This window comes from Apteryx mantelli, chromosome 6 (assembly GCF_036417845.1).
Source record: "Apteryx mantelli isolate bAptMan1 chromosome 6, bAptMan1.hap1, whole genome shotgun sequence".
NCBI lineage: Eukaryota > Metazoa > Chordata > Aves > Apterygiformes > Apterygidae > Apteryx > Apteryx mantelli.
Window position 1 is genome coordinate 38,789,280 of NC_089983.1, and position 12,257 is coordinate 38,801,536.

A 12,257-nucleotide genomic window follows, 5' to 3' on the forward strand; every position below is an offset into this window, starting at 1 on the left:
GCTTTCAGGCACTAAAAGTTAATTATTTTTCATCAGATTTCCTGAAGGTTCCTATTAGGGCAAAAATCTTGGGATCACTTATAATTTATCTGAAGGGAAAAAAAGTTGGTGTAGCTGCTAACCATGAAAGTTGACTTGCACCTTCTTCCAGACAATGAACAATATGGAAATTTTTTCTGAGAAGGGGTATTTCTAAAGATGACAGAGAATATATAGCACATACTGTTGTGACTTAACAGAATTGAATCCTATCAGGCCAGGAGGGGTAAATAAAAAGCCGCTGACAAGTTTGTGATGGAAAGAACTGTAGCCCACATTAATGGCATGTTGTTTCTGTATTCAAAACTAGTGGGATTTCATGCTCATTTCCAAGCTCAGCCACGCTCAGCATTAAATATCAATGCTGTTCATCGTTTTATAGATTTTATCTTATCTTTCTTCGGTTACCTCTTTTCAAACCAAAGATTCCTAGTCTATTTAATGTCTCCTGTGTAATTTCTTTAGTTCTCCAATATCCATTCAGAGAAGCTGGGGTGGAAGGGTCAGACCTGCATTAACTATTCAAAATTCAGAATTTATGCAGTGGGATTGTTAGGTTTGTTTTGTTCTCTACTTCTTCCTTATCATTTCTTATACTCTACCTGCCGTTATGAGTGCTGCCGAGTCGATGTGGCAACAAAGACTAGAAGAGATCAGAGGACAAACTTAACTCCTTATTAGACTGGGGAATCTTACCTTGCAGGCATTTTTATTAACCTCCTTTTGGAGAGAAATGATACAGTAAAGATGGACAAATATTTGACTTGTTAAGGCTGTTCTCTTTCAGGTAAGGAACTTTAAATTCTCTACATCTGAAAGGGATTTCAGTTTATATTGAAACCGTGAAGAGTACTGGATCAGTTTTGTACGGTTTGCCACTGACAAGCACACAAATGTAACACCCATTTCAGGCAGATAAATACCTACAGCCCTCCAGAGACTGAGGCTGAGATGTTAAAATCTGCCTGTGGAATCTCTATGGACAAATCCCTTTAAAATTAAACATATACCCTCCAAAGTTTTTCAAAAGCTCTTCCAAAGCCCAGCTCCCTAATGTTCTGTCTGGTTGCCTTGATGATACTTTCAGGGCAACAGGAAAGATGTTTTACAGGTATTTTGAAAAAAGACCTTATGAGAAGCTTAAGAACTTTAAACACTGATATAATATGTCATGGAGCAAACTTAAGAAAACCAGCCATCATTGTTTCAACTTTCTTTTCATTTCTGAAGTCAGAGTTGCTAGCTTCTGTTTTACTGCTCATATCCAGTTTCTACTAAAATCCACAGCAAGACAAACAATGATTACAATAGGATGTGGATCAGCATCTCCACATATTTAGACTTGATTCCCACTAACACATTCTCCTGGGAATGCTGCAACTGATAACATGGCTGGGAGGCTGAGAGGAAATGTGTGTGTTTGTGTGCATAGAAAACACTATTTAAAACACTAGCCTGTGGTGCTTTAAATAGCTTTAAAACTTTATTTTCTATTGATGTTCAAGAACAAATGCTTGTTCTTCTCAATTCCTATTATTCACAGTTTTTGAAGCACAGGTGCAGAGGTCGAGCATGTTGGTGTGACCCTTCCCACACTCCCAAACGACTGGCAGGAGGGAGAAGTTCTAATGCTCAGCCAGCAACTCAGGAATACCTGCAGCCCAAGTCAAATGTCATCTTTAAATCAAAAAAATAAGTAATGGAGAAGAGATAACATTTCCAAAACTTTCAGAAATAGAGCATATCATGACAGAACAGCCTGGGGGCACACACTCATAACAGCTCTACATAAGTCAACAACTCCAGAAGCACAAATATTACCTGTGATCATTAATAAGTACAAAACTGCACTGAGTCCATCTAAAAAAAGCCAAAACTATTCCATGCTGGAGAATCAGATAGTAGCTTGTTTCTAATTATTTTGAAACAGTTGGAGAAAATATTACATAGAAAATAGTTTCTATTAGAACTATGTCTTTACTCCTTTTTTAGAAACTCACATGGTAGACAGCCTAGGTAGACAACTTTCAAGCTCCAGTGTTTCATTTCAAAGAGACATTTGCACCCTGTGGACATTCTGTTTCTAAAGTAGTAGCAGCATTGCGAATTTCTAAGTAGTAATGTTATTATGCTGACTTTACCATTTAAAGTTTCCTCTTAATCAAATGCATGTATGCAGAGTAGCAAAAAACATTGGATTTTATGGCTGATTTGTTATTTTAAGTAGCATTAAAAGCAAGCAGAGTATTTAGGGTTGAAATAAAGAATGCAAAACTCATAAAACCACTTCCCACGTTCACAGAAAAAGAACAGGATGGATTATGTTACAGGAGACAATTCAGTCAAAACACCTTGCCTATCAATGGTAGGACAGTCTATTGTCTGCAAGGACACAGCCTGATCTGAAACAAATGACTCGAGAATTTCTGCACTCTTTTGAGGAGGCAGCTGAAAAGAAATACGTGTCATAAGTTTATTGCATTATTATGGGAAACTGAGAAGTGAGTGGGCTAGGTCTGAACTCACAGTTTCACCTCTCACTTCCATTCCCTACAAGGCAAAAACTCTTATTTCGCATGACCTATGCGTAAGGGTTAAAGAAACAGCACAAGCTTCCAATACTATGCCTACAAACAGAAGGCAATGACCACAGAATCCCAAAGCACTCTTTTGTTTCCACTGAAAAGGAAGCAATTAAAATCACTGTCACTTACTCTCTGTTGACAGCACAGGGGGAAGTGTGCTCTTAGGCTTCTTGGTTTTCTTCTCAGCAGGCTTTGAGGTCTTTGTGGATGAGGCATCTGCAATCAAAACAAAAATGATTATAAAATACACATTAATTTAAAAATTAAGAATGAAAGTACTGTCTGTTAACCTCAATTTGTTCTGGATCTTTCTGCAAAGTTAGAGGAACCTGTTGGCTGTTAGGGTTTTAAACAAGATTTCCTGCACAGAATTGCTGGAGAATGTCATATTCCAAAAGGAAGAGGGAACAGAGAGAGGGAAGCACTCTGCAGAAGCAGCTGCACTGAAAACCTGAGAAAGCAAACAGAAAGGAGACACCACCAAGGCTGATGGGCCTATTTAACTGAAGAGAACTAAGTACAATGTGCACACAGCTGCTTTAGACAGGACATGGGAAGAGGGAAGCAAAGGCATCTTTGAAGCACCATTTCATCCAAAATAATCTTTTGCTATATCATTTTCTAGTCTATTGTCTCTGTGATCTATATAGATGAACATTCTTTGAAAAGTAGTATTTCCTCTGTATGTTTAAGTCTTTTCAAGAAGATTGGTTCAGTTCCTAAGGAGGATGGCAAAAGTGGCACCACAGGACTCAAGTTTGATGCATTTCAGCATTCTCAAGATTATACAGTTCATATCCAGCAATACTCAGCATTGACATCCAAGAGTCAATACAGGCTCTCTTCCACGTGTACCCAAAAGATACAGACACATATAGCTAGGAGATGCAACCTTTTTTCAGCCAGATTACCCAGGTAATCTGTAGGTGCCAGAGCATGGAAGTTGGTCTTTCTAAATTTCCTGTAAAATTAACAGAGAAAAACAGAAATTTCTAGCAAGCAATTCAGAGCAGAAGTCTGCTAGGCCTAAATTCAGACACTTAGATTCTACAGATTTGTCCCTGAGCTAATAAACCATCAAGTCAAATGTTCCTCTGAGCTGATTTTAGTCCATGGGGCCAAAAGGAACGTAATGAAACTTAAGGTTATTTTTTTAGTCTAAAAATCAGCATCTAGGATGCTGACTGCAGACTGAGTAGAAAGGAGCAATTTTTACTGTTGTTTTAGATCATAATTCTAATTTAAAAGTAACAGCTGTCCTGTCTGCCAATCATGGATACGGGATATCCAGCAGCATCCCTCCTAGTACCTGGGGTTTGCTCTGGTGCCATTCCTCAAAACCTCTTCTCTGTCATGCAAAGCAGCATGCCAGTAGGGAACAGAAAGGACAGATGAGTTGGCCAGTATCGAGGTAGGAATATGGTCACTCTGGTGTCCAATATTATGTGAGCAGTTAGCTCCTAACACCATGGATGCCACTGCCAGTGCGAGGCAGACAGCTGGTTGGACACCATCTCTGTCATCAAGTAACGAATATGTCATGAGCTGACAGCTTCCCATGATCAAGGCTTTGCAAACCAAAGACTACATCCAGTCTCCCAGATCATACATTGCCAGCAAGAAATTTAGAGTGGGAAACAATAATGCTGAAGGAGACTTCATGAAAGAAGGCAACTACTTGAGGGCAATCAGAGGACAAAGAAAAGGAAAAAATATGAAGATGACGGAAACATTTAAAAGATGCTAGGATAGCTTCGGAGAACTACTGAGTGCTAAGCTCTTAATGACCAGCTCCTTTATCCTTCTGCTTCTGTGGTACTGAAGGTGTTACATGATTTAGATTCTGTTTAAAGCCTCTAGATAGTCTTTTCTGAACTTCAGTGCTGGTAAATTCTCATTATTACTTTAAATTACCACCCAAGATTTATATTATGGTAGGTATTGCATTTCTTTTTTAGTTTTGTGTTCTTTTAGTTGCAATGCAAAGTAGAGTATTCAAGAATGAGCTGTTCACCTGAAGGTGAGCTGATCAGAATCACATTTAATTAGTTGGGCTTAAATTCCATGGCATTTTTAAAAGTCTGTGCTCTCAACCCCATGACAAAATATTTGCCTAAGACCAAGACTATCTGGCATGTGAGTACAGTGTCATCAGCATCACTGGAGTTGAGAACTGGTACCTTAGTTAGCAAATTATTCATACCAGACTTCTAAGACAGTGGTATACAGGGGTGGTATCATTATAGAAATACAGTGGACAGCAGGAGCTTGAATTATACGACAAAGCAGCGAGAGCACTTGGCGCTCCACTATTTCTCTGCTCATGCTTCTTTATGGTGGACACTGAACTATCGTATTGATAGAAAACATGCAGGAAGGAAGCAGGCAGAGTTCTTTTTTGTGTATGTAGCTCATAAAGGCTGTTATTGTGAAAGAAAGGGGGGGAAAGGAGGAAGTTCTATGGAAGGGTTTTCTCATATCCAGTAAAGCACTTACCTTCCACCAGCACTCTGCAAGCGCATTCAGCTTTTCCTGCTGCATTCTCAGCTATGCATTTGTACTCGCCTTCATCTTCAGGCACAGCCTTCTCAATGGTAAGTGAACACAGTGTCCCTAATACAAAGAAAAGAGAGGTCAAACAGGCATTATGTTTGGCAGTTCATAAAAAGCTTAGTGTTACTAAGGAACAGAACGCATGAAATGATCCAATCTTTTACTACAGTTGATGTTCACTACTAGAAAAAGATGTCCTGACCTTAAAAAGTCAACATCAGAACCTTATTAAGACTGAAATAAAATAAAAATACATGGATACATAAGGTAGATCATATCAATATTCCTCAGGATTCTCAAAACTGGACCTGCAGTCCTCAAGTGATCAATAGATGAGGATACAGAAGACCCAGAACAGAATCTCTGCTGCCATTCTTTGCCTTGCAGCAGTGATAAGAAGACCTCACTGAGATGGTCTTTACCCAAAAGTGCTAGTAGTGTAGGACTGCAAATAAGAGGACTTCTATAAAGCATCCATCTGCAGTATTTTGGTTCAAACTTGTTTCTAGCACTCCCATCAGCATCCATGTGTGAAAGTAGAACCGTAGCTTAGTGCCTGAGTTTAAAAATGGCACTGAGGGCCACCATCTTTTTGCTTGATTTTTTTGCTCAAAGACCAAATGTCTGATCTTGTAAAATATCTGTAAAAAAGCCCAATATATCAATGGCAATCAAATCTGTCACTGCAATGAACCCATTTAATTTCAAACAAAAAGCCAAAATTTGGGTTCAATGGGTTTGCAGAAACAGGATGCGACATAAGCTCTGTAGTTACCAAGGGAAGCTTGGTATGACCCAAGGGAAATACATTTCCTCTTAAAAAATAAAACTCTGTGAACCAAAACAGAAGCTATTCCCACTAGTTGGGGGAAGAGGAAGGAGAACTGTGGTTTACCTAATCCCTTACACTCTCACTTGCATTGCTTGGAACAACAAAGTACTTCACTCCCTGGGGAGAACCCACTTTAAAAAAATGACACTCCAAACCTTCCCCTTTCAAATATCCTTGCAGTGAGGGTGAAATGTGGGCTTGCGTTCTCCTTCCTCACTGGAATGCTTGACCTGTCCTCTAACCAATTTTTCTTAGGCATTTTCCCATGTCCTGGGACATAAGGAGATTTCCCAGCATCTCTTGCTATTTTCCATGTTTCTCTTTCTAGGTTAACTGCAGGCTGACTTCCACCTTTCAGAGTGCTGGCCTGCAGGCTCTCCATCACATATCTCCCCTCGTGATGTGGGAGATGGCACAAGTCACAAGTGACACTGATCCTTGAAAAGCAACATGGGGAATTTACTGGCTTCCCTCAGAGACTGGACCTCAGTTCTGACACAGCAGCTCAGCTTTTGGCATTCAGATTTTCCCTCCCTGTAAGACTGGATGTTATTATTCAAGGCAAATCTTTCAAAAAAACACCAAAGAGTTCCCAACAGATTTGTTTTGTCAGGAACACGCAAGGGTTAGAAGCAAATCAATTTCTTCCCTCCTCCTTATTTTCAGCAAAACAAAGAAGCTCTAAAAAAATGCCAATTTTTTCCCCCTGAGAAATTAAGCGAGAACTATTTCAGAGGAGAAGCACTGACCCCTCACTCACTCACATGGGCTGCGCTCAGCCAACTTACAGGGTGAGGAGAAAAGCCACGTGCCTTCCCTCAGGCAACTCATCTCGGTGAGTCAGCCTGAGCTGCAGCCTCCTTCCAAATGAAGGAGAGACATTACAAAAGTGTCCCGGCAGGCATCTAGCAAATGCAAACTCAGGCATCTCTGCTGTTTAAAGAGACAACTGGAGGGCAAACCAATGATAACTTCCAGGCAAACAATTTGTATGCATCTATATAACATGATTAGAACAGATCACACATTAGAAGCTAAAAATGCCATTGCTAAAGAACATAAACTATGGAACAAATTCACATACACATGAAGTAGGTCTCTGGCCACCTTGCTGATGGGATAGGGCCTTGTTTGTAAGGATAACTGGATCCTTAGGGGACTGGAACAAACCAGCATTTGCTTTAGTTTCTGCTGGTGGGTTACAGAGCTCCCTTCTACCTTCTCAAAAGCCCTCCCTGACCTGAATGTTTATCAGCTTGTTTAACTCATCTGACATAAATTCACTCTTCACCACTCATAATGTTGCGCTGCTGCCCATATAGCACACTCCAGAAATATAAGTTAACACATGAGAAACTTTTCCTTAAGCAGCATGCAAGCAGAAAGAACCCTCCCTGACAATAGGTCATTCCCCACAATTAAACTAAATCCTAGAAGCAAATCCTTGCTTTTTCTCATGAAAATCCTCCCGTTGCCATGCGCATACAGCTCTCTGTGAGCAGTACTTTTATAATCCAGCACTGGCCAGGCTGCATAGCAGGGATCTGACTGAAAATGCATTTGGGTTATTCTGCTGGAAGTCCAGTCCTCATGAAATAACGTTAGTCTTGCTGAGGATGCTCATTCCAAAAGAATATTTATAGGTGCTTAATTTGAATTAAGTTATTTGGGGAGCAGGAGAATGACTGAAACTTGACTTCTCAAGGGCTGTCCCCTTTGTCTCTTAACTTTCATCTCCCTGCAGCAATAATCTGCATCCTTTCTCCTTTCAATTCTTCATACTCCCTGGCAGCTGCACCAGATCAGCACATCCAAAGCACATGTGGATTGCTGGGCTTCTTGCTACCACCAGAAGATGTAATGGTGGTATTCTGCCCTCACTGGAGGAGTAAAGACGAAATGGGATAACTTGGGTCATTCTCCTTTATTTAGCCACTAGTTTTCACAAAGCTGTGGACTACTAGGTTTTATTTATTATGAAATTGGCCAATGGTTCAAAAAAAATATTAGCCAGGCTGGGGCAGGGGGGATAAAGGGAGGCTGAGAAACAGCAAGGCCGTAGAAAACTCATTTCCTTAGGAAATCAGAAAAAAAAGACAAGCAAGACTTGATGAGATTTAATAAGGACAGGAAACACCCAAAAGGCCTATATTCTGTGATCTAGGGCTACAGTTGATTCCCGGGACTGGAAGGCCAAAAGTATTTCAATGAAGTATTTGGTATTTCCTCTACAAAAGCCCTTCATGACCTGAAACAAGCTTATTTTCTCATAACTGTAAGAAAGCTCAGACTGGTGACTCCAGTTGGGTATTCTGAATCCTGGCACTTCACAAATCCCAGCCATCTAAAAAATTTCACAATGAATTTTGTCCCCCATCCCTCCATTTCTTTTTTATATATATATATATATATTTTTTTTAAAGAACGAGCTCACTGACATAGTCTTTAAAATCCTGCCACAAAGTGCAGCATTAGAGTAAACACAAATACTTGGATCCTCCATTTGGGCCGTGGAACTGGTGCAGCTCTAGAAAAGACCTTAACAACCAGAGAAGCTGACAGTTTACTGGAGACTCTAGTTTAGATACACAAAAACTTTCCCTTGCATTTTGAGCTATTAAAGGATTTTCTGACTTACTCAAAAATAGTGCAAACCAGTTTAAAATATCTCTAGGCTTCTGCATTCTTTCCATGAAACTCTGCAGAAAGTGAACTTCAGATATAAAACAAATACACAAACCAACAAAGAACAGCTCCTGGTCTAATTCCCTGTTCTGGCATCTAGCTGGCCAAACTCCCGACTCCCTGTTTCTGACGCAGATTGAAGTTTCTCATGTCTTTCGCATTTGTATCTCATGGCAAAAAGAAGTACTACAGAGTATTTAGGCAACATTAATAAATACTAGGCCAAGGGAAATGGTGCCCTCAAGTCATAACAAATTGGTTGAGGAGCTCTTTGGCCCACTGGTGTTAATTTTTAATAAATCACAGACTGTGTGGGAAGGTGCAGAAACGTGCTAATGTCACAGTCATGTTTAAAACTGGCAAGTGGGTTGACCAGGAAACTATTCACTGAATACAGTGACAATGATAACAAGCAATGCAGTGGAAAAATTCACAGGAGTTTCAGGGAAGAAAAAAATCAGATTTAATTATTGCTCATTGACAGGGTTTTAAGGAAGATGATGTAAGAAGCAAACCTGCTTTCATTCTTCGTGGGATTACATGTTCAACTGGCAATGTATCTGTGAAAAGGTAACTCTCTTAGATTACTGAAATATTTGTGTTATCTCATATCATTTTGCTTGAAACTAATACTATAATAATAACATTCACATTAGGCAGAGTCAGAGCTGCCAAAATAAAGATCTCATGAAGAAGGTGACAAGAGGAAATCATCACTTGGTATGTTTCTAGTGGGCTTCCTCTGTGATCAAACTAGGACCAAATTTATTCAATATTTTAACCTATGATGGAGAAGTACTCATAAATCAATGGCGATAAACTTACAGATGATTGAAAGGCTGTTGGAAAGGGAAAACAGAGGAAGACAGAGAGAGAGAGAGAGAGAGAGAACACAGCGATTATCAGAAATGATCTCATTTACTTGTTGAACTAAGTCCTATTCACTCAAAGAAAATGGGGCTTAATATAGAGAAATGCCAAATTATATATCCAGGTACAGGAAGGGACACTCTGTCTTCAGACTGGACTGCTGTGTTATGTAAAGGAGTGACAACATCCAAGATTTAAAGGTTTAACACAGAAGTAACAAACATGAGCCCCACTGTGACAAGGTGGAAAGAGGACTAATGATCTCCTGTAAGCACAGCAATAGGACGGTGACCTCCATCTCACTGATGCAGATATTAAGGTATGGGTCTGCTGCCTGTCTTCTAAAAAGAATAAACCAACAAACAACAACTGAAGAGGAGGTATTAAAAAGACCAAAAAAAAAAAAGCAACACTCCAGGGATAAAGTGCATTATGGAGGAGAATTTAATAAGAGCATGACTTGTCAAGTCTCTAAAAATAGAGAGGTAGAGAGGTGTCTTGATTACAGAATCAAAGTCATTATACCAAGTACAAATAGGCTTTTTAGCTTATCAGAGAAAAGAAATCAGTGTGTGGAAGCAGAAACCAGAGAAATTCCAATTAGAAATAAGACATTTCTTTGGTTCTTGATTTAAAAACAAAACACTTATGAAAATAATTAGCTAGTGTAATAAATTGCCAGGGATTATAGCATTCGTCTCTCTTTTGCTGTATTCAGATCTACGCTACACGCCTTCCTGGCAGATAAGCTTCAGACACAAATGACAGTACAGAGGGAATTTTTATGGCATTTGGCACGCAAGGAGTTGTGTCGGAGCTGTTGTTAAAATGATCTCCTTAGCCTTAAACTTTATTAAATAGCTTTTCTTTAAGCTTTTCTTACGCTGCCGAGTCCAGCTAAATTCAGCAGTACATATGGATCTGTTAATTATACACCAAACTCTTGCTCCAAGTTAATTAAAAAAATCAGAAAAGTCATGGCAGATCCTAGCCAGACTGACAGACAGAGACATGCACAATTGAGAACAAGACTTGGGTTAGGTCACAAGAAAGTCATTAAGGCGTTACTGCTAACAAGATCACCAACTGTTAAAGCTGCCAAGACACTTAGGAAGACAAAAAGAACTGTCTTACACAAAGTAACACAAACTCTGGGCATTTTCTAAGCTACACCATCACTTCTACCTGAGCCTGCATTACATGGTATCTCCTCAACGTATACAGTCTCGCAGTACTAAAGCCAGCCAAAAAAAGTAGAGCAAACTGACTTAGAAAATGGCCAGTTTGCACGTATATTCACTGTGCATCTCAATTCCTTTGCACTCCTCAGTCCACTCAGCATGCCAGCATCCAGGTCCCTTTTACTGTCTTCTTCTAGAATAGCTTTTGCACCATGCAAAAATTTCCAATCTGGTACTAGCATCCAAGAGTGAGTCACACAGCAGCACAGGGCACTGCTGTGCCAAGTCCTGTAAAACATAAACCAAAATGGTCCCCACTCTAAAGAGCTCACAGTGTTAGGAAGCTCGTTCTGCACGGTCCTTATATGTCTAACTCCACTCTGGCACCTTCTTAAAATCTTGTTTCAAACAAACCAAAAAACTCCTTACTTCAAACAAAGCAGCATTCTTCCATACGAAAATCAACCACCTTTTAACCATACACCATCTAACCTGCCCATACATCTGTAACGCTCTAATTTGTGAGCACCTTCTCTTGCACCTTCTCATTAGTCACAGTGACCATTAATTTTGAGACTTTACAGGCAAAAAACCTATAGGTGCCTATCCTGAAAGTGAAGACAACTGCACTCTGACAAGTGTTCAAAAGAAGAAAAATATAAAGTCAAACCATTCTAAACTCCTACCAGGTCAAATATATTGGTAAAAGAAAAATGGTATAGTAGCTCACTTTGCCATAAAAATGATACTTTAAGCAACAAATCACTTCTGCAAATGAACATACAGAATACTATTTGGGGAAGTATCCTATGAAAAGGAATGAGAAAACAAATACCGATGTTCATGATTAGAAAGAGCAATAAAACACTTTTAATAGTTGAAGTGTAAAATGGAAGGAATGAGACTGTTCTTAGGTATGTGATCATGACATCCAGTATAATGCTGCCCAGATTCTGACTTCTAATTGCTAATGTAAACTTTACCCTGAAATAATAACATACGTTGCAAGCCTTAGATTAAGTACAAGAATACAGCAAATATACTGAATAATAGGCCTGAAGGTAAAAGTCTGTTTTTGGAGCAGAATATAATTTTTCATTAGCTAAAGACCTTAAGAATCAGTGATTATTCTGAGCCTGGTGTTCGAATTTGGTCATCTCTGTAAAGAAGCTGGGCTAACGTCCACCCTTCTCTTGCAAGCTAATAGCTAAACTGCCTCAGACAGGGAACGTAGGGTGAGCCTCTTCACACACAGAGGAGACGTGAACAGAAGCGCTTGTAACAGGTAAAGGGCCTTCTGTCAGCTAGGGACAAATATGACAAGGAAAGTTACTTTCAGTGAGTTACTACATAGAGGGCTCGCTTATCCAGTGGAGTTCTTAAACACCAAAAGATTTTGTGTAATGCACATACTTTTAAATCTGTCCTTCCTAGCCAAATGTACCACTTGCTTTAGCAAGTAGCCATGTTCAAGAAACCAGGAGATTTTGTGGATTTATTTTAGTGGTATAT

At 39.5% G+C, this 12,257-nt stretch overlaps 1 protein-coding gene across 3 annotated transcripts in view; it reads right to left on the minus strand.

Annotated features, from left to right (window-relative positions):
• The window catches only part of MYLK (myosin light chain kinase), a 231,318-nt gene that overhangs the window by 60,255 nt on the left and 158,806 nt on the right, over positions 1-12,257 (minus strand). For all 3 annotated transcript variants that reach the window (XM_013960570.2, XM_013960571.2, XM_013960573.2), the window contains exons 19-20: positions 5,121-5,237; positions 2,754-2,840 (exon numbers count right to left, since the gene is read on the minus strand). In XM_013960570.2, the coding sequence (XP_013816024.2) occupies positions 2,754-2,840; positions 5,121-5,237 (204 nt within the window). The remainder of the gene's footprint in view (positions 1-2,753; positions 2,841-5,120; positions 5,238-12,257) is intronic.